Source organism: Triplophysa dalaica, chromosome 8, assembly GCF_015846415.1.
Source record: "Triplophysa dalaica isolate WHDGS20190420 chromosome 8, ASM1584641v1, whole genome shotgun sequence".
In the NCBI taxonomy this organism is placed as follows: Eukaryota; Metazoa; Chordata; class Actinopteri; order Cypriniformes; family Nemacheilidae; genus Triplophysa; species Triplophysa dalaica.
The window spans coordinates 22,760,240-22,787,895 of NC_079549.1; the positions used below are offsets into that span (position 1 = coordinate 22,760,240).

The 27,656-nt window shown below is 37.5% G+C and overlaps 2 protein-coding genes across 4 annotated transcripts in view; one reads left to right on the forward strand and one right to left on the reverse strand.

The window, feature by feature from the left end:
• Positions 1-20,159, reverse strand: part of slc4a3 (solute carrier family 4 member 3) — a 52,369-nt gene extending 32,210 nt beyond the window's left edge. For 2 of the 3 annotated variants that reach the window (XM_056754219.1, XM_056754220.1), the window contains exon 1: positions 2,222-2,359. Coding sequence is in view for 1 of the 3 variants with exons in the window: in XM_056754218.1 (XP_056610196.1) it covers positions 8,424-8,477 (54 nt within the window). In the remaining 2 variants the exon portion in view is untranslated. Of the gene's footprint in view, positions 1-2,221; positions 2,360-8,423; positions 8,576-20,037 lie in introns of those variants that run through there. The other variant, XM_056754218.1, reaches the window with a different exon arrangement.
• Positions 20,160-23,402: 3,243 nt separating this feature from the next.
• On the forward strand, positions 23,403-25,711 carry dap1b (death associated protein 1b). Its single transcript, XM_056755142.1, has 4 exons — positions 23,403-23,578; positions 24,872-24,953; positions 25,082-25,142; positions 25,313-25,711. The coding sequence occupies exons 1-4, from the start codon at positions 23,518-23,520 to the stop codon at positions 25,427-25,429; spliced, it is 321 nt and encodes a 106-aa protein (XP_056611120.1). The 5' UTR covers positions 23,403-23,517; the 3' UTR covers positions 25,430-25,711.
• The last annotated feature ends 1,945 nt before the right edge of the window (positions 25,712-27,656 follow it).

The window sequence follows — 27,656 nt, forward strand, 5'->3', positions numbered from 1 at the left end:
CGGTGTCACAGGTGGACGGTGCAGATTTTTCACATCTCTAAGATGTGAGCGGGAGTGACACAAGGATAGCGTCACGATTCCTGATATCAAACATCACCTGTTGAGAAGTGCATTTGATGTATTCTATATATTTAATAATTCACCTGTTTTTATCATTTATATTTATATCTCTATATTTGTTTTAAAGCTGCTTTGCGAAATTGTAAAAGGCGGGATAACATTAACTTCCATAGAAGTACATTTTAATTTTAATGAACTGATGTTAGTTACTAGTGTTCTTTGTCTGGAACCATACATAAGGTGGGGTATTCATGGAGCGGTTCTGTGTCCGTAAGGCTGCTTAGACTGTATATCAGGTGTCTGGTAAGGGCCCACCTGAGCTCTTTCTGTAGAGTCTGTAAGTACTGCATATTATCAGAGGCCTATTATTTTCCCAAAAGCAGTGACCTTTCCCCGCAGACAAGCACAGAGCCGATCCTTAACAGATTATTCTCAAAGCTCCATTTCTCAAGAGCAGAGAGCACCGGCAGACTGAGGACTTGTGTGGATTTCCAAAACCGAACTTGAATCAAGATTCAAAATTAAAATGGGCCTGTGAAGATTATACATTAATATTTTTTATTTGCAATTCAATATTTAATTTAACTATATTTCAGAATGAACTCATCACATTTCTTAATAACATATGATGAAAAGGCTTTTTTATATTATTGTGGGTGATAAAATAACTTTGATTTTATAGATCATTTTTTTCTGAATTTACTGTTATGTGGTTAGATATAATTATTATTTTTGTTTCATTCAATTAACTATTAACAATATTTCTGCCAAATTTCAAATACAAATATTGTTCTTTTTGCATTTATATGCAGATAATAAAAACTGGAAAAACAGGTGAAAATAACAAAATATATGCTCTGTATTTCTTCAGACCTCAAATACTTTAAAAAAGTATTCATATTCGCTTTTAACCAATAGAACAGTCATATTTTGTATTTATTTAGGAAAAGTAAAAAAACGATTTTTTCATGTGAAAACCTTTTTATCACAGTTTCATTTGTCTTTCACATTGCTGTTGGTCACTCTGAGCTTTGATTTTGTTGAAGTTCAACAGACACTGGACTGGAATGACCACAATAATGTACATCTAGAAATGCTGAAATGCTTTGGAATGGTCTCTAATATATTGAAATATTTATAAATGTAGCTTATAGTTTTCTTGAGCTCAGTTGGTAAATCGTTGGCTTGACAGTACAGACGTCATGGATTGGATTCCCAGGGAACACACAAAGTGATTAAAAATGTATAACTTGCATACTGTATGAACGTTGTGTCACTTTGGATAAAAGCGTCTGCCATATGCATAGATGTAAATATTGAATTTTGTCCAGTCCTGTCGGCTGTCGCGCACATTCTCTTCCAGACTGTCACACAACCACCCAAATAAAATCCTCATGTCTGTTTCAGAATCCCTCTGCAGTCCCTACAAATCCATGTGGATTCTTGAAGGGATTCCTGGCTTCAGAATAAAGTATCTATCCTCAGCATTTATAAATGCTCCTCCATGATTTTCAGTTTCTTACAGCATCATACTGCAGGTGATGGAACATTGACCATGCCAACCCAAGAACGAGAGGACACCCAGGCTGTGTCCGAAATAGCCCCCTATACCCTCATTCACTGTTCCCTACATTAGTTCACTAAAATAGTCCACTTGAAGAAGCGAAAAAAACTGAGTAAGTAAATTCAGACACTCAGTGCTGTGGAAGCGCCGCGGGCGCCATCTTCTGCCGAGACTCGGAAATGTATTTAGCGCGACCCTCATGGTGGCTAGCAGTTAGCTGTGTGCGTACATCGGTTGTACACTCGTATTACGATGCATCATGGGATTGAACGAGTGCACAAAATCATTTCCATTTTGAATTCGGACACCACTAAAAATGGATGTCCATTCAAATAGTGGACTTTATAAGGGAATTGGGGCTATTTCAGGAACAGCCCAAGTCATTAAGATTGATGGTATGTAAAACTGTCCTAATGACCAATATTTCAAAACGAATTTAAATTTAAAAACACTATATTTACCTAATGATTCTAATACCACAATACAAATCAAACACACTCCTTCATCTCTCTTACGTCAACAAAAAGCATTCTGTCGTGAGTCCTGAGAACAGCTCAATGATACATGTGTGCTAAAAAAACAGTGGCATTCACTAACCTTTCCATGAGTACATTGTGCCTGTAGATTTCTCTATTCTTATTCTGATAATAGTGTCAATTTGTAATGTACGGCAAGTCTGTATAATCTGACAGTTATGAGACATCAGCTCTAGACTGAAGCTGAACACAGATACTGTGCTATTCAATTTTATTCCTGACTACAGAGAACCTTGGAGTTTGGCTCTGACCCTAAACAAACAAGTGTGTCCACATGACAGGCCAGCTAAAACAAGATTTATGAATGTTTGTGGAGGAAAGCGATAAACATCTGCTCCATTTCAAGATTTTTTTAAAAGAATAGTACATTTCTTTGATCATTTCTTTAACAACCTTGTCGTTTCAAACCTGCATGATTTTGTTTCTTCTGCAGAACGCTAAAGATGTTGTGAAGATTCATAACCAAACAACACAGAATCCCTTCGATTTCCATTGTATGGACACAAAACCACTGGGACATTTCTCTAAATATCCTCTTTTGTGTTCCACAGAAACATTACAGTCACATACAGGTTTTGAACACCATGGGTTGTATATAGGGGTTTTCTGCTCCATTTAAAGATTCTTTTAAAAGGAATAGTTCACGTAAAAATTTTATTCACAACCTTATCGTTTTAAACCTGTATGATATTGTTTCTTCTGCAGAACGCTAAAGATGTTTTGAAGACATTTCTCAAAATATCTCAAAAGAGTCCCATAAAGGTTTTAAATAACATTGGGGTGTATATAGGGGTTTTCTGATTTAAAAATGTACTGTTTATATGTTCTGTTTAGGTCACCTTGCTGCAATCTGTGAACTGCTAACAATATTCCTCCCAAATTTGAAATAAAAATGCTGTTTCTATTGCACGTATTTGCAGAAAATAAAACTGGAGAAAACAGAAAATATGCTCTGTGTAAACAAGTCATATTCACTTTAAAGCCATACAACATTAATATTTCTACATGTGTTTGGGAAGAGTTCAAAACTCATTTTTTTATGTGATAACCTACATTTTGTCCACAGTGTCATGTGTCTTGTCATGCTGTCGGTCTTTCCCAATGCTGTTGAAGTGACTTTATGTCACTCCTGAGGTTTGAATTTATTGAAATACAACAAACGCTGGACTGGAATGACCACACTACATCTAGAAATGCAGATTTGTAATGAAAAGTTGATTTTTTGTTTTCCACGTCTGTATGATGATTGATTTTTTTATTTTCGGATGAGCTTTCCCTTCTATCACTTATTTAGCTGAGGTTCTAAAATGTTGACTTTATGCAGAGAAGTAGAGAAGTAGACTTGTATATTTGTGTTTCTCTTCTCTTTATTATGCAAAGTTAGTTTGAATGCGATGAGCCGTACAAACATAAGTGAATATATATATATTACTGTTTAAATAGCAAATGAAAGCTGTTGCTCTACAGAGACGTTGCTCTTTCGCGAGAGCTAGATTAGAGATTTTTGAAAGCATTGGTACTCACTGATGCTGCCGAGGAGTGATGAGAAATGAGAGCGACGTAAACGAGATGTTTTGTTTATGCTTGTTATCGTGAGTCATTCACTAATAAATAACTCCATTAAAAGCTGCAAGCAGAGCCACCTTCCTCTGTTTCGACACATCACATCATGTCGCTCTTTGCTGATATGATCACCGCAGATCCTCAGAAACTGCCCTTGACAACACAACCAGACATGACTCATCTCCACTCTGGAAAAATATGTCATTACATGTTCTCCAAAGAAAGAAGATTTTTGTAAGTAAATGTCTAATGTTTTCTGTGGGATTAGCAGATTTAACACATACCTGGTAAAAATCATGGAATGGTTCCACATATCAACGAATATATATATATATATATATATATATATATATATATATACACACACAAACGGACACACTTATATAATATAAATATTATTATTTAATATTTAATTGAATTGAATTAATATTGCTCATGTATGACATGCGATGCTTATTGCTCCCTCAACTCTTTGTAAATCGCTTTGGATAAAAGCATCTGGTAAATGACTAAATTAAATGTAAATTTAATATTAAATATTAATAAGGATTACATATATGTATAAACTAAATCTCCCAATTTGCATTAGTCCATTTAAGCATGCACTTCTCTTTCCTACTAAATCTTCACAATGACAAAACACCACAAATAACACTGTAAGTCTTCATGTGCTGCATAATTTTGGTTCATCTTTCTCTGTACAGTGAAGCATGAGCCGTAACTTTTAGACAAAAGAACAACGTGCCCCCCCACCTGAACAGGTGGCATTAGCAGGAGGGGAGTCGATGGCTCTAGGGGTTGTTGTTACCCCAGCTGTTCCACCATGAGGTCATCGTTGCCATGCCGACCATGAGCTCAGACCACTGAGAATAGAGAGTACTGTCTAGCCACGACCCTGTACAGTGTAAACACTGATAACGCAACGTCTAGCAGCATCCTCAAGGGACCACTTACGGGCAACCTTCAGCTCATCTCTCATATATCAGTTACAAACGCACCAAAGCTTGGGAAAATGTGCATCTGCTATAACTGACTTATACAGACGTGTACCCGCCAGATCTTTATGCTCTGCAAACGAACGACGTCTTGTAGTGCCATTCCAAAAAGGGAAAAAATCTCTCTCACAGACCTTCTATGGATCTGTTCTCGTGAACTGCCCGCTGCTGCAAGATCAGCAGATTCTGTATCTGTCGTCTCTACAACTGAGCTTTACAAGGCAAAATGCCAAAAAACAAATCTAAGAAAAAATCAGGAATTTGCTCAATAAGAATGGCCATATCTGATATGTGAATATATCTTGCTTTAAAAACTGATCTTTTCTTTAGATATTTCATAGCTCATGAGATTTAATGTAATTGTTTTTCTCTTAAGATGTTTCTTCTTAAACCCCTAGCGCTCATATTTCATGTCATTCTGAGTCACAGGGACCCCATTTTTTTCTGCTTCTATGTTGCTTTTACGTCATTTGAAAACTGAACGCAACTGTGTAAAAATAAGTAAATTGGTTCAAATGTCTCTTTTTGTGTTCCAGAGAAGTACAGATGTTTCAGAGAACCTGCCTTCACCCCCAAAAAAATGGCAAAAAATCTTGGTATTGAAATTCTAATGCGGCCATATCACACATCTGAAATGAATACCTGTCATCCGTCACATTCAGGCTTTTAATGTGTTTTTTCTTCTCCGAAATTCATTATCTAAATGCTTTGCACATTTTGAAAGGTTGTTGGTCAGAGAATGTGGCACAAAAATGCTCTCCTGCAATGCAGAGACTTAAAATTCAAATGTACACTCAATTTTGACATTTTTATTTTAGAATTAATGCAATTTATTGCAATTAACTTTACATAAAACTAAAACAATTAAAACGTTTAAAAAGCTTTACCACTCTATTCTGGTCTATTTTTCTATTTTTCTGGTCTAAGTAACAAAGAAGGCCGGACCACAAGAAGTCTACACCCGTGCACCAAAGGAACAGTTCACCTAAAAATTAAAATGTGTTTATTTAAATACCCTCACATTGTGCCAAAATATGACATCCTTTTTTTCAAACTAAGAAAAATTCCTTTATAAATGTATTTGTTCTGTTGAAGACAAAAGAAGATATTTTGAAGAATGTAGGAAAGCAAACCGTTCTCGGGCACTTTAAACTACCATTGTCATTTTTCCTTCTATGGTAGTCAATGGTCGCCACGAACTGTTTGGTTACAAGCATTCGTCCAAATATCTTTCTCTGTTCATCAGAATAAAGACATTTATACAGATTTGGAACATCTTGAGGATGAGTAAATGTTTTGGGGTGTACTGTCCCTTTAAGAACGTCTAAAGGGTCACTGTGATTAAATCTTGAGTGGAGATATTAGGAGACTTTTACATCTCAACATTCATCCAAATTGGTCCTTTTGCATTTGCAAAGAATCGTACACAATTTATTTCCACATAAGAAAGTCAAAGGGAAAAAGCGCAACATGAATATGGTTTGTATTGCTTACACTATCATCTATAAAAACAGACGCGTTTTCCCTGCTGCCACTGGATATTGTATAAAGTATAAATATCATTCAGTCAAATATTTGTGTGTTGGAATCTGTGTGCAGTTCTCTGATTCACTGAACTGCACTCGGCCTTGTCAAATCTTCTCACATACTATTCTGTGCTGATTTCTGTCAATTCAGCTTGAAGGCGCTGCTTGAGAGGAGAGATAACTTCTTTTCAGCGTAAAACTCTGCATGCACATAGGACGTTCTCAGTATTCTTTTATAAGTCTCAAATTCAACAGTAACACAATGTCTGCAGTGCACCATATTATCACAAAACATTTCGTACAGCCGATACAAACAGTGCTGAAATGTGATCTGATGGTCTCTGCAGTCCAGTCGCGACTTGCCAAATGGCCATCCGCAGGCAGGTCCACACGAAGCAATTAATCTGATAACTGATGCCACGGTGAACAGATTGGAGCCTAAAATCATCCAAATACATTTACCCACAATATGTCCCATCATTCCAGAACGGCGTCTAATGTCAGTGAGGTTCTTTACAGTGTTTTTTATATACATGTAAACAACGGTTACTGTTTAATAGGTCAGCAAATGTCTGTCTTCAATAAGACAGTACTGAGACACGTCCCCTTTCCCTCTGGTTCCTCTGAGAATCAAGCAACCCTTTGAAAGACTCGCATCAACAAGAGAAGAGTTAGAGTCCAATGATACTGAACATCGAGCGATGATCATCTCTGAAGATGTTGATGAACCGACTCTTTATAACAGCAGCCCTGAACGTTTAACAAAACATCTTAATGACAGTGGTGGTGTTAGTTATAGCTTGAGTTATACTGCAGGTGCTCCTGAGATCCTCAGAAACTGTATTTATTTATACAGAACTGGTCAACATTTTAGATTCTCTTTTTCATTTTTTATGATATTTTCCATATTTTAAAATGTCATTAAACCAATCAAACGTATGAATGAACACATAATGTATGTGACAAAAAATCCACAATCCGAGATATTCTTCATAATTGCTGAAGAAATACATTTAAAAAAAATTGATACGTTTTTGGTTTCGTAATAAAATAATTGTATATGTTCGCATAATTATATTATTGTCTACAAAAATCTAAAACTTAAGAAAATACATAATTTACTCACCCACAGATAAATTTCCTGTATACATTTCTTTGTTCCTCTATACACAAAGGAAGATATTTGGAAGAATGTCAGTAACTAAACAGAACTCATCCCCCATGGACTCATATAGTACTTATTTTCCCTACTATGGCAGTAAATAGGGGATGAGATCTGTTTGGTAACTGACATTCTTCCAACTATCTTCCTTTGTGTTCAGCATAACAAAGAAATGTATGCAGATTTGGAACAACCTGAGGATGAGTAAATGATGACAGACTTTCAGTTTTTTTACTGTCCCTTTAAGCGACCCCAAACTTTTGAACATCCGCCATTCAGAGCCCTATTTAGAGTTATAAAGTTTCTTGAGTTTTCTACCCATTTGAAAGTCCACTGTGATCAAGTTTCAGCCGGTCTAAGAAACACTTTCTATTACACACAATACACAGACACACATATACGCGACCATGCACAAAAAGAGCCATTCAGATATACGCATTGCCTGAGAACTCTGCATCCCAAGTGTCAAATGAGACGAAGGTCAAAACCATGGTATTGTCCTCTGTGCCCAGCCATCATATGTAACCCAGCACCTGCACCTTCCCGCCTGGCACTGCGCCACCTTCCCTTACACTGTCGCAGCTCAGAAAACAACAACACCTGCCTTCAACGCCATATATTTACTTTATTTATGTAACAATTTGTCAAACAGACATTCATCACACATTAATCAGCATGACATCAAAATTGATGTTAAACCTATAAAATATTGTGTACATTTAAAATATAATCGTCTCCAAACTCGCAATTATGAAAACACAGATCAAACTATTTTATGACATCATTCAACACTTCAGTTTCTCTTTAAATGCAAAATTGGCTGATTTTGAAAGAGGGAGTAGTAAAATATGGACAAACCCTCAACGGTTGGTTTCGTCCATATTTCACCCAACCATGGGTTGAAACACCCTGATACAGTAGGTGGCAACGTCAATAAGCATCACTCACATACTGCAGTTGTGTGACAAGTGAAATAATAAAAATTCACAAAGTATCCGGTGTGGTGGAATCTCTCACCTGATGCAGGTTGATTAACACATCTGTCTCGGGGGCATGGCCTCCTGTCGCCATGGGGACAGGGAGAGGCGCAGCGGCGGGAACACGGGGGTCTGGGATCAGCCCTTCTCTTTTACGGCTGGATTTCCAGTCAGCCTGCGGGGTGGCATAACCTGAAAGAACGTGACACAGTCCATCAGAGAACCAAAAAAACAACAGGATACATAAAGCTGAAGGCATGAAGGTGCTGCTTTTACCTGTACTTTTTAGAATGAACGCTTCTCATTTGTGCATAAATAATCTCAGATAATTGGTATAATGTCTCTTATCTTATTGTCAAAACTCAATGCTATTTGCTTAGATATTTATAACATTGTGTTGCTACCTGTGAGGAGGTCAGTAAACACAATTTTTATTTGCTTTTCTAGCAATTGTGGCGGCCAACAAAAACGTTACCTTGTTTTACTATAGTAAATTAACCATGTTTTTTGGTGTATTCATTTTCTAGTTGTAAAAGAAGAGTTTTACTACAAATATACTGCTTTGACTATGGTTACTTTACCAACACCATGATTCATTTGTACTTTATCGTGGTTACCGTAGTACTTCTGGCTTTTTATTTATTTATTTTATTTAAGTTAAATCAACCCTTGTGGCAAATTAACCAATGTTTATACTACAGTAATCACACTGTAAAACTTTGTTGTATTTTTGCGGCAGGTTTGCCAGTAATTAGAATTCATTTACAATTTAGTTTTAAACATAAACTTACCTAGTTCTTGTATTTTCTTCTCATAAAACAAGGCTCAATATCTGATTAAAGTCAAATTGAACTCAACTGAAAGCAGTACTAGTAGGAAAGTAGTGTTGAGTATTTCAATCTACAGGAAGTTACAGGCAAACCTTCTGCAAAACTACGGCAACGTTTTACAGTGCACAGACCAATCATGGAATTTGTAGTACAAATTATGGTACAAATGGTAATCAATCTGCCAAAGAAAATCACTTTTAATAACACCATAATAAATCCATGGTTAATTTTATTTTAATTGGTTACCCTTCTTTCAATTTAGCAGTGAAGGTGATTATGATCGCGAACACACACAGACAAAGATGAAAAACACAGGAAAGGTCAAGCCCTGACAAAAAATAAACCATGCTGAGCATCTGCTCCTGTTTGGGTAATTATCTCCAACGCAGAACACTACACACACACACACCATGCTCAACCTTAGACGACACACCCACAAACCCTGACACCTTACAATGAATCTGATGTTACATTTCTCATTTGTTGTGAGTTTATACATGTTCCTCTGCTTCACAATTTCAGCTCTACCCTACATCATCTAGACCAGGACTAAACCAACATAAACCAGAATGAAATGTATGCCAGCCTAAGATTTTTGTTCCAAATCAAGTAGTCACTAAATGCATGGTTAAGACTGGAGCTCACGTGTGTTTGTTTTGAATTATTAGACATGCTTCAGACGCTCGTCTACAATCATTTTCTATAAAGAAAATGGCTAACAGTCTAACGTGGATATTTCATTATTCGTATTGGCTGTGTGGCTACACATACAATATAAGCTTGCACGGCATCATCAGTAGAAGGCGATCTTCTATCATCTTAAAGTTGAATTATAAAAAGATCAGGGATGAAGGAACTGCATTTGTGTGTCTGTCCAGAGACAACTGTATGATAAAACAGATCTTACGTAAAACCGTCACTGATGATGATTCATGTCTTGAGTTTGAGTCACTGCAGTCATAGAGAGTCACAGCAAACTTCCAAAAGAAGTGGAAGGAAATGAATGCCCTAAGTCCCCTTGTTTGCACAGATACAGCAGTGGCCAGAATTTGTGTCCAGAAGGTATATTTGCATACTGTTTGCTTCTAATAATCCCAATATGAGTTGTGTGGTATTAATGGAGAGAGCCAAACTCACTATAATCATTTTCCAAAATGACATGTCAAAAAAGGTAAACTACAGCATATCAGGGCTTTATTCGAATAAACAAAAATGCATAGAAAAACATTAAATATATAATTATAAAATGTCCTGCAGTGGATGATCAAGCCCTGAAACGTCACAACTCTGCTGCCTTTGAAACATTATCGCTGAATCCTCACCATATTAACAGAATATTATTTCTGCCTATTAGGTATAGTGCAGATATAATCGCCCAGAGACAAATGTCAGGAGACATAATGCATCTCTCAGATATATTATGTTTAAGGTTCAATTGTGTTCCAAATGTTCTTAAACAAACTAAATCTTAGGAGAAATAAAAGAGACAGAATACAGGACGCTAAAACTGCGGCAAAGTTTGCAAACATAATTATTATGCATGCAGCTCACATGACCTCGGCCGTTTCTTAATTCCAAGAATGCAAAGAACGGTCTTGTGTTGTCGCGGAGACCGGTCTTGTGAGACCTCAGAAGAACAAACTTGGATGGACGCCCCACAGTGACTTTTGAGGGCTTCAAGCAGGTTCCGTACAGGCGCAAGGCTGCATTCGATGCATCCTTGATATCAAAAACACATCCGGGTACTTTCATGCATTCTTTTTTTCTTGAGTTGTGGAACCGGACTTTGACACCGTGTCTACACCGGACGCGACAGGAGCGACGCGACATGACAACCTTATTGTTCTATGGGTTTATCACGTCTCGCTGCGCCGCATCCAGTGTGGACAATATTTGAAATTATAATGGGTTCTAATACGTTTCTAATGTCTTTTGTGTGACGATTATTGATGACGTAGACCGAGAACACGAGCACACAAGACCGCTGAAGAACGCATATTGAGAAACGGCCCTTGTGTTGCTTAAAATACTTCATAGAATATCTGTGCTATTAAAAAACAGATCACATTATAAAATGATTCATTTCAAATGAATGAAATGAAGAATCTGAGAAGAATTTGTGACATTGAGATGCTTTCTAATGGAGAAATATGTGAGGGTCTTCCTCAGGAGAAAAATCTCAGACTTCAGCAAAAATATACACAATTTTTCTCTATGTTATCGCATTAATGTCTTGAACGCACAACTGAGAGATGTTAATGAAACTCAAGATTCTGTTTTTTAATGAAAACTGTTTACAACAACTCTTTAAAGTGATAGTTCACCACAAAAATGAAAATTCTGTCATAACCCTCTTGTCATTTCAAACATGTATGACTTTCTTTCTTCTGCAGAACACAAATGATGATATTTTGAAGAAAGTTGGTAACCGAACAGCACTGGTCCCCATTCACTTCTTTTGTATGGACACAAAGCCAATCCAAGTGAATGGGCACCAGTTAACAACATTATTATAATGTGCTCATAAAAACATATATTTGCAAACCCTCCATAAGAGGACAAAATGACCGTGACACCATTCAGGTTAATATCTAAATGTTTTACTTCAACTGTGAAATCGAAACTGGGATTCAATGAGACTCAATAAATAAACAGAATCCATATCGAAAACGATTTCCAACCCTTCCCAAAATAATTTCACACATTTCAAAACTTACACTCAGATGAAACTAACAGATACGAGCATTTTTTCTCTTTCAATTTTTATATATCGGACTGTTGAGGCAGACAGGATCATGAGGGTAACACTTGGGATGTGGGACAGGGTCCCCATGAGCCATCAGCTCATATATATATGTGTGTGTGTCTGGCACCCTATCCACTGGGCTACAGCTCGGACACAAGCATCATTTTTGCAGCTGACCCGTCTGCTTCCCATCTCCGGACAGCAGTCACTAAACGCTTCCTTTAACCCAGCCATCAAAGATCCACAAATCATGTTTGATGTCCTTTGTTAACAAAGATAATTGGAGGAAATGGACACTTGATGTTCCCTGCAGATTGAGCTCTTATAGTTATTACATAATCACCAAATTATTCCATTTTACTCACACCATTGTGTAAAACAGCATTTTTATTGGGATTTTTATATATTTCCCCCTAAAATCAATTAAAGTCATGCAGGTTTTTCCTCTTTAATGAACCTGTACATCTCATGAGATGTTCTGAGCCCAGTTCAGCCTTTACTCATGACCAGTGAACTACTTTCACATAGTCTTCCGCGTTCTCCTCGATGCGGCTCAGTCATTTCCGGTAACAGTGTTCTGCCTATCTACATGCTGAGATCATGGTAGATTATTTCTATTTTTAGGGCGGTCACTTAATCAAAAACAATAAATCCTGTCTGCGATGTTAACATGCTTTAATGTGGGTTTTTATGACAGATCTTAAATTAGCTCAACTCCAGAATAATAAAGCCGTCGGCGTTGAATGCACCCTGCAGAAGTCCATCGCTTTCCTAAACGGCGTTAGTCTCATTCATAGATTATATTTCATACATTTAAATGACAATAAAATTACACCAAACAATGATTGCTAAATGTTCTATGTGGATTTAAAATTCATAAGCCGTTCTTTCACATTGCAAAGTGTTTAAAAACATGAGTAGTTTAAAACAGCAATGAGCAGATTTAATGCCAAATAAATACATGAACTGCGCACAATTTTGTGGCATTTATCCTTAAACGTTATAACTACACTTTTGATATAGGCCTATTAAGATAAACTGAATTAACTTGCATTTACATGGATAGCATTACATTTGTCAATAAAAAACCAACGCAATTTAGTGATCCAAATTGAAAAAAAACATGTTGTATGTGTATAATGTATGTGGGTAAAAATCTTATTTGAAAGTGAAAGTTCAATTTACATTTATACAAAACTATGCTCCAACCGGACGTTTCGGCCAGCATTTTATTTATTCGAAGTTGATCCTGTTGGACCAATCACCTCCCTCGCATGTTGTTATGGAAACGACACACTACTCGCTTGTCATTAGTTAGATGTGAAAAGGAGCTTAACGTTGGCCGTTATTTTCAGAAACATTGAACTTTTTCCAACTTGAAAAGACCCCCTGAACTGCAGAAAAACACGCCGGCGCTGGCGTTTCAAAAAGCGCTCAGGATGTTTTTGCAAACACGGTTTACTACATAGGATAATAACGTAAAACAGATGCTAGCAGCTTCGAAAAAGAAGTCAAAGTCTAAACACGGATGCACAAATGTACACTAAGGTTGCATATTACGATCATTTTCTCATCCTCGGGTCATTCCAAACCTGTATGCTTTCTTACTTCTGCAGAACATAAAAGAATATATTTTGAAGAATGTTGATGACCAAACAACACTGACCCTCATTGACTTCCATTGTATGAACACAAACCACTGAGACATTTCTCAAAATATCTGTTCCTAGTAGGTAAACACCTGATAAAAGAGGTATACCATGCACTGTAAGTCACTTTGTATAAAAGCATGTAAATGTCAACATAAGCTGACACAACATCTCGTGGCATGCTGTTAAGTGTGCACTAGTCTTTAAATCTGCATTCTTCTGTTTAAGGGTCCATCACTATTAGTGCATAAACTCTGTAATGGATTTACAAATGACAACATGCTTCCTCTACACGAGAGAGCGTGCGGGGCACATTACAGTCTCTCTAAGCGTACATCAGGGGCAGATGTTTGCTTTTTTCTCAGGGAGCTGTAGGTAAATTATTAACGCTAATAGCCTCTTATCTTTCACAATTAGGCACGGAAAGCACACGCAAGATTTAGCTAATGGTCCCTGGGGCATCGGATTCTATAGAAACCAACTGCTTCGAGCTTTGACATGAAGATCTGGATGACCTGCCCATGTATCCTTTAACTTAGTAATAGTTCACGCAAAAATGAAAATTCTGTCATCATTTACTCACCCTCTTATTATTTCAAACGTGTATGACTTTCTATCTTCTGAAGAACACAAAAGGAGATCTTTTGAATAAAGTTGGTAACCGAACGGCACCGGACCCGATTAACTTGCATGGACACAAAACCAATGCAAGTGAATGGGGTAGAGTTAACAACATTCTTCAAAATATATTCTTTTGTGTTCTGCAGAAGAAAGAAAGTCATACAGGTTTGAATGACAAAAGGGTGAGTAAATGTTGACAGAATTTTCATTTCAATATATCAGTTTTTATTAGACATCAATGAGAATAAATGCAAAGGAATCATCTGCGTCTGAGATATTTCTCCTCATTAGAGTTTCAGAAGAGATCTTCACAATGTGTTAAACTGAGCCCAGATTTGTCAAGTTTGCAACCAAAAGCCAATGTTGTTGAAGATCTCAATATAAACTCCAACAATTACACATCTCAGCTTATTTAGGAGAAACATTTGAGAATAAGTTAATACTCAAATGAAACACAACCCCATCAAATGGCGTGAGCTATGATGGAGCAATAACATTTTCCTCTAACTTAGTTGTTTGTTGGTACATTCAGCTGAATATGTGTGGAAACAGTTGTGTTATAAGAAGTTCTCCAGCTGTCTCCGGATCCCGGATTCTACTACATCTCTGTTCCACATTGAGCTAAAGAGCTCATACAAAAGCTCAAGGCAGACATGTCTGATCCCTTAGCTCCAACACGATCTAAATAAAGAAATCCCCAGTCCACATGGCTCATAGTCTTTCTGGAGCCCCAACATTGACTTTCTGCAAACACGCTGGCGGGTAAAAACCAGCAGATGTTGTTACCATCCACTTTATCTTCAGTGTCCCTGTTTTTCCTCTATCAGCAGTCGTGGGCTTGTTATTTCTGGGATTTTTGCTATAAATAACTCGGCCTGTGAAGTAGAGACTTACATCTGAATTCACATGCCTCTCCATCGTAGACAGCAAGAGAAACCTGCTCGGACCACCAAACAGAAATGAAATCAGAGGAAATAGTTTCATTTGGAAATATCTGTTGTGTTATTTCACGATCGCTCACGGTCACTGGTGTTTGACGCTGGGAGCGGCTCATTACGTTCCAGAGGCCGTGTGGTGTTCTCAGCCTGTCTCTCAGGTGTGATCGCAGCACACTCACATCACCTTTTTTGTACTTAAAGGTACAGTTTGTAAGAATTTTGTAGTACAACATCCAAAAAGTACTAGGCCAATGTTATATATATGTACTCACAATGTCTCAAATGTTTCCAACTACTTTTAAATCCTGAGAAAATTGCCATTCTATACAGTGGACCGGGGCTGTTTAGTTGCCTGTCAATGTCGTCATATCTACGTTACCCTTTGTTACCACCTTTACTGACGTAGCAACCGCGTGACACCGTCGTAGACAGATGCGGAAGTAGTTTGTTCCGTCGGTACGTCTAGCATTATTGAAAATGATGTGGGTACGTTCAAAATAACTTTTACTATGATTGATTTGGACACTTAAAACTGCTTAGTGTTATCACACCATCGAATTGGACATTTACTGTAACATCTTTGACTAACAATTTAGTTTTAAACCTTACATTACTCGGGTCTAATCTATTATAATGCAATAAAATGATTTCATCAAACGCAACATTTATAAGACTTTATACTTTACCTCTTCTCTAACATAATTTCTCGTTCCCATCTGATTGATGTATCAGCGGTACCATCAGCGGTGGAGTTGAAGACAACATATCCCATCATTCCACGCTTCTACACAGCGTCCTCAAGCAACGCAATTGTTGTTGTTTTGATCGTGCGTCCTCTAGCGGACATTTCTACAAACTGTACCTTTAATGCTGTTAATTGAAAAAACAGGTAGTGATAAGATTCTAAAATAATGTTGTCTGGAAGATCAGGAAGTACGTAAAGATCAGGAAGTACGAACAAACAACAAGCCATAAAAAAAAACTATATAAAAAAAACGAATTTATGCTTTGAAAGCTAAAATTAATCTGCCGTCACCTGGAGAACTAAAAACAACAATATAACCACAAATAAGGTATGCCAGGAACTATTATAGATAAGCATTTGTGTTCTGGTTGAAACATGATTCAGCTCTAAATGTGCCTGTCAGTAGAACTCACACCCCGTGTACACAAACAACACCGCACACAAATACTTGAGTTCAATGTAAATTTCAAAGATTTAATTTGCATGCTACTAAAAGCCCTGTCTGAGACTCTAAATCCATCTCAGATAATGTAACATAATTTCAGACAATATGCTCACCTACCTCCACCACAGTTAGTTTGTTGGATAAATATAAACGAAAGACATTAAAATGAATTCACAGAGTGACGGTGATATTGATGTTATTAACGCACACACATGAGTTTAGTCTGCAGGCCTTCTGCACTAATTTAAGATCTAAGAAGACGATGAAAATGTCTCCGTGTGACGGACGAGACCTAATTGCAAGAGAAGCTTTGATCATTTATAGAACTCGCAGCGAGAGATGTTGTAGATGTTTGAGAGAAATCTTGTGGATATGAACATGCGCTACGCTGCAGGAAACAGACAGCTGTGTTGCAGCGAGGATGACTCAAGATTCAACACCCACTGCTCCTTCAGCATTTGAATCATTTATTTTACTTCTGTGCGCTCCTTTTCTTTCTTTTTTAGTTTGTGAATTGATATGCGAATCGATTAATTTACTTACTAGTCCTCAAATCTTTCAAACACTGGTTTAAAAGGCACACAAACGCAAACAAGACTTCACAAAATGAGTTATATGACATACTAGAAAAACATGCTCAGAGGTTGATATTTCACAGTCTCGACTTAGTCTCAGATGTTTCTCCTAAAATTTCCTTAATAGGAGAAATAAAAACAGAAATACGTGAGACAATTGTTTAAATACATGAAGGTGTAGAAATGAATATAGACTAAAGAGGTGAAATCATCTGGATTTGGAACAATTTGATGAGAAATATTTCAGTGCACAATGAGATCTTTAATAAAATCAATGACTTTTGATTGCAGACTTGACAAATCTGAGCTCAGTTTGACACATTGTCGACATCTGTTTTGAAACTCTAAAGCAGACATTTTTCTGATTTCTGATGGATGAGATTCAAGCATAACTTCACACTGACTCTCGCTGATGTCTAGGAGAAATAACTGAGATATTAAAGAGAGATAGACGAGAACATTTTACATTTTGTAAATGAATAAACATCAGTTCATCAGCCAAACACAAGGAGCAAATATTGAATACGAGACAGCAATAACTCGCTGCATAAAACACAATGAGGTCGAAAAAAACCATGCTAATCCTCATTACAAGCGAGGGCATATTTAATGTAGTTTGGGTCACATTTTCTTTACTCTGTTCACAATGGAATGCAACGCACCTGTCGATGCTGTCCTCTGCCTTATTTGACTGGCTTCTACCACGTGAATTTGCATTGAAATTCCATTGAGTTTGATTGGAAAAGTAAAAGTTGTTTTATTTCGCTATCTGTTCGTGAATATAATTGTGTTTCAGAAATATTTTCCTGTCGTCTGCGACCCTATGAGAAAAGACTTATGACCCATCTGTAGGTTGCCGCCCACTATTCGAGAACCTCTGATATGGCACATACTTCAGCTTATGAGTCTATAAGGCAAACCAGCAAAGATCACGACAGTTCAGCCACACACATTTACTAAGACGCCGGTGAGCTCCACCTCTTCAGGGAGTATCTATTATTTTCAGCCTACTTAGCATGATCCACAAGGACCGATCCGTTGATGTATGGATCTATATTTGGTTGTGTGCGTGGGAAGCAGAAATAATATAGAGCAAAGATCTTACACTTCCAAGGAGACTAGAAAAAACTATATTTGATATAAACAGTCCTTAAACACTGTTTATAAAAAGTAGAGGGTTTAATATCATCCATCTAGTTTCAACAAACTGGTCTAGTACTGTTTCTTAATGCAATCCTAGCTTTTATTTGTATTTAACCAGTTGTTCATTATCAAGAATATCACATCTGATCACAGCACAGTTCAAGATCATGTAGGCCTGGAGATATCAGGATGCTGGTGGTCACAGGGGTATAGCACAACATTAAGGTTAAAATCAAAAGTCCAACTTTATAAAAGCATCAATGTCTTCTCCAGGGGTTGTACATTTATGTTTCGATTAACTAAACTCTAGTCTTGAATACATACACAAAGATATACAGTCGGTGATTTCCATGCTTCTTGTTCAAATATATCATTCGAGTTGTATAGTTGTAAACTGAAGCTCAGTTTTGGGAAGAATTTAAGGAGGCTCGGCAAAACACACACAACACATTAAAAAATTTGAGTAAAGTCTAGAAAATAATTCTACAAGAGAGGATCAACAAAAATATTAAAGGGATGGTTCATCCAAAAATAAAAATTATGTCATTTACTCACCTTCATGTCATTTAAATCCTGTGTATGACTTTTCTTCTGTGGAACACAAAAGAAGATATTTCGAGAAATGTCTCAGTGGTTTTGTTCATTTAATGGAATTCAATGGGGGCCAATGTTGTTTGGTTACCAAAATCTATATAAAATATCTTCTTTTGCGTTCTGCAGAAGAAATAAAGTCAAACATGTTTGGAATGACATAAGACTGGTGAACTATCCCTTTAATAACAGTAGTCTGTTGCATGCCTCAAACTGTAAATTTTAGTCAATGCATGTATTATGTGAATCTCTTGTTTTTCTGTGTTAAGTTTTTTACATTATAACAGTGTAGTTTGCACTTTTGCCAATTAATTTTGTCAAATAAACATCTAAAAAGTTAACTATTCTGTCTTCTAACATACACCTCATACTTGTTGGACACATTTATAACATATACCCTAAACATATTGAGGGCATCAAAGAAACAAACGTATTGATCAATTTTTACTTTTGGCCACTAATATAGTATCAGTGAACTCAATCTGTGAAACATTCATAGGGAAAAAGTGTACAACACTTATCCCAGATCATTTTCCATCTACAACACCCAAAGCATGGTTAGACTGACCTCAAGAGATCTAGGGTACTTACTATTGGACTTATCTAAGTGTTTCTGTAGCTTACTTTGGTAGAGCATCAGTTTAGCAAATGTTGTGGGCTCGATTCCCAAATAAATTGTACACTTATAATGCAGTGTAGGTCGCTATGGATGAAAGCATGCATGTAAATGCGTTGTGCTTGCATATCCCAAAATAATATAAGATACAGTATGCGGACACGTTTAAATCAGGTTTATTTCCTTTTCAATGCTTTATTTTTCTGCATTCTTCTAATGCTTTCATTCTATTGAATGACAAGGATGTTAATAACTTCAAGCACGTTTATGTTGACTGGCTCAAATAACCCACTTCAGCATCTTTCACGTGTTAACCCTACACGCGCCGTTCTTTGTTACAATCTGCATGACATTCTGCATCTACATTTCGATTTTCCCTTAAATAGACAGGATCTCACAAACGCTTTAGCGCTCGTGGAGGGTAAAAATCGCCACAGATTATTTTTATCCGAACAAATGCGTCGCTCAATACCCCGACTCCGTACGCGTCTTCCCTGCGATACGCATGACCCCCTTCCTCAAATACGCATCCTATTTACGCGTTTCTAAACACACCTGCCCTGTTATCCTCACCCTACGCGTGTGAAAACTGATTTCTGCCATCGGCTTTGAAGGAGAAAGGAGCGCCTCGGCGCACCAAGATCCATAAACGCCAAGTGGATTCCTCATTGTGCCAACATGTGACGCGCTCCTACATGTCTACATGCCCGCGATGCACGCTCCATCGGCACCTAGACAGTGTCGTTCTCGCCTACCTGTGCGTTTGGAGAGGTGTCCAGGTGGAATAAATGTGGAGCGTCGGGGTTAGAGCGCGCGGCGGCGGTGCTGGTCCATAGTGAATGCGCTCCAGCTGCTTTCTCTCATCCGCGAGCGTTGCGCGCTTCCGCCACTAGATGCTGCTGAGGGTATGCGCGTCACAGCTGCTTCACATGGGGTCAAATTTACATCATTATGCATTTGACAGAGCATTCATAACGACTTGCAGTGCATTCAATTTATACATGTCATCATATGTGTGTTCTATAGGATTCGAACCCATGAGCTTTGCGCTGATAACCCGATGCTCTAGTAATGTGCACATTTGCAGTGTTCACTAGGAGTGGATAACTAGATGCCACTTATAGAGACCTGGACTGTAGAAGTGAAACATGCGGGTGGGACATTTTGATAAGCATACAAAACGTTAGGAAGATTCATGAGCAATTCAAATATACTCACATTTTCTTCCAATACTGTACCTTCTTCTGGTAATTAATCTCATTCAATTCAGCATATGATGACATAAACAGAGCCAGACTGACATTACAAACATTTTACTATTGTATTTGCCAAAATGCCATTTAGTCTCACCTATATTGCCACAACCAAACTGGGTTAACTTGTTTTTCTCCAGCAGTCATCATTAAGAAATTAAATGAGCTATCAGCTATACAAAAAAATATATAAATATAAAATGATATACTGAAATAACTGAAATATGCCAGTCAGATTGCATGTAATCTAAACATTTGAAGTTCACCAGAGTGTGCTGCCCTCTTGTGGCAATAATAGATTAGATGAAATATCTTATGCATGCTTTCACACTAAAGAATAACAAATACTGTCTTCACAGCAGCATTACTACTGTTGCTCATTCTTTAGAGGTATGGATTTCTCAAAACACTTAAACTTAAGCAGGCCTATTAAATTTAAGATCAGAAAACAGATGTCATAAAATCTCAAGTGAGATCTTGTTGTTATGAGTTTTCTAAGCGCCAATTTTTCTCCAGCAAATGGAAAAATCTTTGGAGACATTAGCCTTAGAGACATCACATCTCTGAAGATGAATGTCCCGTGTCAGCTAAATCTCTAAAATATTCATGAGCTTTTTAAAGAAGAGCAAATTTTGTTAGATGGGGTCATTTTCTTTCCCATCAGCAGACGGAGCAGTATTCTTTCAGATGAGCCCTACACTGTGTACAGAATTCAATCATGGTTGTCAGGTCCATTGAATTTTTACAGCACTCATAAGACAACTGAAAAATACACTTAATCAACATATTTAACCAATTTCAAACTTTAATCATCAGAGTTTTACGTTTATATATATATCTGACAGTTTAAAGAATCTGTGTAATGTGTAATTGGAGTAATGAGTTTGGATGGATTGGAAGCGCCTCATCCATACAAACTCATTACTCCAAAATCCTTTAATCATTTATCTAATCTACTCTGTGTTTCTTTAGTGTTGCAAGCCATAATATTTGGATCGTGTTAGAGACTGCACTCAAAGCTCATTGGCCAAACTGGCCGGGTGCCCATCAGTGTAGGTGCCTGCCTGTTTATTAAGAGAACTCCTTCCGCGTGAATCCAGGAATGACACAGATCCAGCACTCCATTAGAACAAATGCATCAGCAGAGACACGGATGTGTGCGACTGTGAATTGGAGAATGGAGTTAGTATATCGTGCTTCATGAGGAGATGCCAGCCTGGAAAAGCAGTAACATGCAGCCTGCCTTACAAAGTGATGCTGGAATGTGTCAACCGAAGTGATAAAGTCTGCAGGATATGGTTTCAGTGCACATTTTAACCCTACATACTCCAGAATCACTTTGATCCACAAGCTTACCTTATCTGATTGTCAAAGTTAAAGTCAAGCACTCCAAATCCTTTATCAATCTCCATGGGCATATTACAGTCTGTGATGCTGGTCTGACTGACAACCAGATACAGTTCTGAACTGCAAAAACATTACCAAACATTATAATAATGCATGGTTTTATCATTTATGTGACCCTGGACGTCTTAAGGGTCAATTTTGCTGAAGAAATAAGCTTTCTATTGATATATGGTTTGATATAAATTATACTTTTTGGCGGAACAACAACTGTTTACAAAGCTGGGATCTTAGGGTGCATAAAAAGCAAAATATTGAGAAAATCGCCTTTGAAGTTGTTAATCTGAGGCACTGCAGCAGGCAATCCATTCACAAAGATTTTTATACATGTACAGCAGGAAGTCTATAAAATATATTCATGGAACATGATCTTTACTTAATATACTAATGATTTTTGGCATAAAAGAAAAATCAGTCATTTTTACCCATACATTGTATTTTTGGCAATTACCAAAAATGTTCCTGTGCTACTTAACACTGGTTTTGTTGTCCAGGGTCACATATGTGCCATTTATACACAACAGGCCTAAAATATATGTCCAACACACATGTATTCAAATACAAGTGACAGGTTATCTTGCCACAAGGTAGCACTGTTTCACAGTAAGAAAGAGCTGAGTTTACATGAACAGTTCACCCCAATTAAAAATTCTTGCATCATTAACTGAGAACTGGTAGATTTTCAGCAAATAAAGAGGCCAACTGGTTGCTTTTAACCACAGGATCTCCAGTTTTGCGGACCCACAACGCCGCACCCCCTTATTCAACACATTCATTTAAAGAGAGATCCAACTGACTTGTACATGATGGCATTGCTGTGGGTCCCCAGTGCCAGTAAATGAGAACAATACATTTTTTATAGGCCTAGATCAACCGAATCAATGACTAACACAGAAGTTCGTTTTATATGGTTGTTACTCAAGCATGTGAACCTTTGATGGAAAACATGAGTGGAACATTGACACACTGCTGCCAAAGTTGCACCACATCAAATTTCTAGCCGTAGTTTGCAAAAACTTCCAGCTTTCACAACCAGCTGTCAAACAGGGACGAATAAAACAACACTACGGTAAAATTGAGGAAGCACGCTGGTGCAGGAACATCGATTCATAGATAATTTCATTAAGGTGCATTCGGTGTTGTTTGCAGACAAATAGGCGAGCGACATACACATATCGCGAGATTTTCTGATCGACGTCTGTTCGAGAGCTTTCGCGATACTTTGACGTAACCGGACGGTCGGTCTGCGCAGCGCCGCAGGAAGTCCGACACAGATTATAGCGTTGTCATGACTCAAGCGTTGATTGGCTTGATGACTAAATGTTTATGTGGATGCTACTTTTGTTATTCATCTTATTTTTTGTTAAATCTGCAAATCTTTCTTTCTTGTCAGAATGTCCTCCTGTAGTTTTATGGTATATATTCGTGTGTTTGCTGTTTGAAAAGGATATACAAATAAACATACACCTTCTGCGTGACGTCACTGCGGTTCCAGCGCTATAAAATCACGCGAGTGCGCGCACTGGATTGGCAGAGTATTTGTTTGTAGTGCGTAGTTGTTGTTGAAGAAACCTGACGATGGTGCAACTTTCCAAAACTGGAGCGAGGGACACGCTGAAGGCTGGCCATCCTCCTGCAGGTCTGTTAGTTTGTATCGTTAAATGATTCGATACTTTGTCTGACGACGCGTTTGTTAATATTTGGAGATGTATTGTTACACTCCTGGTGTATTATGTAACGCGCATTGCGCGTCGTATTGCTCACTGTTATTCTGTTCGTGTATTGTGCACGAGCAATGCAGGCTGATCTGAGTGTTTTTGATTGCGTGATAGTTGTTAAACAAACATCGCCCCTTGTTTTGTTATTGCGGGATCGACAGGATGTGAGTGCGCGTTCAAAACATTCACTTTCAATTTCTGCGTTCAGAGCGCAGTTGTTTACTGACTTCCGCGAACTGCGGAACTTTCCTTTTACAAATGCAACTGTTTTAAGTTATAATCACAGAGAAATTCCTTGTTTTGTGTTTTATGTTGTAGGGTTTAATGGTGTTGAGTTCATCAGTAACCCAAACTGTTTCTGTTGTAGTCTAAATATTAGCTAAATCCTTTGGAATGTCTGTAATGAGTTATTCAATCATTCTCATTTTTAATGTTAAGTGTCTGACCTCTCATTGAACTTAACACATCTATCCAAAACTTGAAAGTAACTCAACATTTATATTGTTCTCCCAAATTATTATTATTATTATTATTTAAACCGTAGAAGGGAAAGGAAATCTTCCAGATGTTATGTCATAAAGAAAAACAGTTATTTGAAAGTATGGCTATGGCTCAACAGTAGTAGTGGTGCTGTGAAGACAGTATTTGTTATTCTTTAGTGTGAAAGCATGCATAAAATATTTAATATGATCTATTTTTGCCAGAAGATGGCAGCACACTCTGTGGAACCTCAAGGTGTTTTTTTATGTCCAGGCCTGAATGGTTAAGACATGGGCACACCCTCCCTTACGAAAAGCTCTACCGTTACAAGACACATGACCACCAGCTCACATAATGTTCTGGAACATGCACCTGGCTAGAACCGCAAATGCTGAACATGCCCCTTATTATCCTTTCTTGTGGAGAGTTGCCTTGCAGATTTTATGTCTGCTTGAACGGATGGCCTGTTATGAGCACACTCCGCCTCAGGCACTGGGCAAACGCCCCAATAATTCAGAACAACAGGGCAAGAGGACTGAGCTAATGGTGATAGACATCTACAGGATTTAACTGAACACATGATCTGGATTTGTATGAATTGATTTTAAGAAATCTCTTCAACTTGAAATGCTTGTCAGTAATTGTTTTACTGTTTTTACATTCTAGTTAAGGTTTTTACCACTAACCAACTATTTAACACTTTCATTCCAATTGCGTTTATTTTTTGTGTTCAGTAAAAGCAGGTGGGATGCGAGTTGTAAAGAAAAATGCAGAGGACAATGTGGAGAAGGAGACAAAGAAAGTGGATAAACACAAGTATAGTAACACCGTTTATTTTACTTTTTAACCCCTCAGAAGTAAATCGGACACCTGTTGCTTGATCAAACTCTGCTATAGTAATTTTTTGGGGATTTTTTCGATTAAACTTTTTTAATCTCTTCTAGGTCTGTGCCTACTTCCAGACAGCAACACTTGAGTCTTCTACTGGCTGGTCCTCTTGAAAAGGTTTGTACTCCTCCCTCTATAGACTGTTGTGTGTCTCTCAGCTCAGAACTATATAGCAAATTATCTGAAGTATTAATTTGGTTGTTTAATAATACAAGTCTCTTACCTCACTCTAGAAAAACGACGTTAGTATGATGACCTTTATTTATCTTGCTATTTTTCCTATGCAGTTGGGTCACGACTTTCCAGAAACTCCGGTTTCTGTCCGACACTGCAGAGTCCGACCAGGTGTGGAGAAGCCGCATGTCCCTCGCACACATTGTATCCAACAGCCACGCAAGTTTTGAGCTCAAACTGCCTCTGTTGCTGAGCTTCTGAAGTGATGTGCTCAAGACAACTAGAAAAGCTATTTGAAAAAAGTATTTTTGTATTTATGTAACCATCTTGGTTGCACTTTTTGTAGCTTTGCATCTTACTGCGTAGGTTCTGCATTGGCGCTGCGGGTGGACTTTACGTTACATTAACCCAGTATATATTAAAGATGGTGTTTGCTTTCCTTGCATTTCACAAATGAATGTTTAGAAGATTGACATTACATTGTCGCATTAATAAATATGCATGAGACTCAATACGTTGTTGTTTTTGAAAAGGACTTCACTTTATCTCCTGTTGAAAAGGGGGATAGTTACGAATTAAGTGGTGGTTGTAATTTCACGTCCTGGTCGCTTGATGGCAGTGGAAACCAGTTTTTGAACAGCGTTTGTCAATGATCCAAAGAAGGTCATTGTTATGTGGTGCCCTTTAGGATTCTTTCTTTTTTTTTTAAAGGGAGTTCATGACATTAGATGAAATGAATGCTGGTCAACAGTGTCATGTGATTTATAACCTAATGAAAACAGTTATGCCTTAACTGGAACAATTAGAGAAGTTGCAAGCTATAGACTATAATTGAGAACTTTGGTAGAATTTATAAATCTTCTGCCAATATGGCTTTGATTTAATTGGTAATACTAAATAATGCCATGTTAAAGGTTCAGTGGTGTATATATATTTTTGTGACTATTGACTGAAATGCAATCTAATATACAGAGGCGTCGAAGACCTTGATAATGTTTTTATTCTCTTCGAATGAGCTATTTTGATCTCCAATGTACATGCATTGCGTTCACCATATTGTTGCTACAGTGGCCCTAAATGGACAATTTGCTCTACAAAACACGTTAACGTCATCTTCAGCAAAGAAAACGTAAAGACATCTGGCTCTTGGGAGTTTTTAGGAGGATCTATTCACTTAAATGCATTAATATACAAAACTATGTCTTCAAAGGTGTATAAAGACCTTAAGTTATAAAGCGTTTTTTTTTCTCACACCTTGGAATAAACTGTTTATATCTTCACGTAGAGCGGCACTAACGTACACCGCCACCATGTTTTGTACAGCAGCTCTAAACCGACGAATGATCTGATCAGGTTCTAGCTCCTGCTTGACTTATATACTTCTTTCTATACTTAAAACTCACAGACCTTTATTTTATGTAATAAATAAGACATCGCTCTTTCTACAGTCTTTCTAATGCCCGCATGATCTCTTCCATGAGAACGACATCTTTTTGTACTATGCTGGCCACCGTCGTGCTTTAACTGAGCGATTCATTACACATACAACGCTAGTGGTCGCTGTAAATCACAAACTGCGCCTTTAAATGGTTTGCGCGAGTAATTTTCAAAGACGTGAACACGCATGAATCTCCTCTTTCGCTCAAATTTTAAATATTTGTTAGCTCGCGTCACACGAAAATAATTAACTTTTTCCACGAGTAATAAAAAGCGTAAAACGCGATTGTAGGCATTAGTCTTGCTTGATCCACCGTAGGGCTTCGAAAGGTAGATGGGAGGGGAGGAGTGAGCCGTTGAATGCAATAAGCAACCTCACCACTAGATGCCGCTAAACTTCATTCACTGACTGGGCCTTAAAGAAAAAATGAGAACGTGTCGAAAATGGAGCATTTAATTAGCGTTAAAATTAAACTACATTCAATCGACAAGTGAAATTATTTGCTTCTATTTTACTGCTCACAAATTTGAGATTAATGGTGGAATAGTGTGGGGGGTTTATGAATACAATGAGAACAGTGTAAAAGGGCTTTTTTTAACGCTGATGGCCAATGTGTCACAAAATATTAATTTACAGTTTTATGTTTCTCAGTGAAGATGTGCCAAATACTACAGTGATGAGAAAAACACTGTGTGTGGTAACTGTGACCTGTCAGATATAATGGGGGATGAGCGGATGTGTGCTGTATATTTAGGCATCTCTATTGCAGATAGAACAAAAGAGCCCCTATTGAGTATATACTGGGCCAAATACCAAGACTGTAGCTGTGTTTTCTTTGCAAATACATTGGAAAAGTACAGACAAGGAAACGATTAAAGGGGTATCACATATACTAGTAGTCAGACGTTTTACAAAACCCTAACAGGATTCCTAACACTACAATATTGTTAGTAAACACATAACATGAAATATGAAGAATAAACAGTCAGTTTGTTCTATAAATGGGCTTTTCTTTCTTG

Bases quoted from the DNA above. Each gene is read 5' to 3' on its own strand.
- dap1b (XM_056755142.1), top strand. From the start codon at position 23,518: ATGGTGCAACTTTCCAAAACTGGAGCGAGGGACACGCTGAAGGCTGGC. The intron at 23,579-24,871 runs GTCTGTTAGTTT...TTTTGTGTTCAG, and splicing joins GGCTGGCCATCCTCCTGCAG to TAAAAGCAGGTGGGATGCGA. The intron at 25,143-25,312 runs GTTTGTACTCCT...TTTCCTATGCAG, and splicing joins TGGCTGGTCCTCTTGAAAAG to TTGGGTCACGACTTTCCAGA.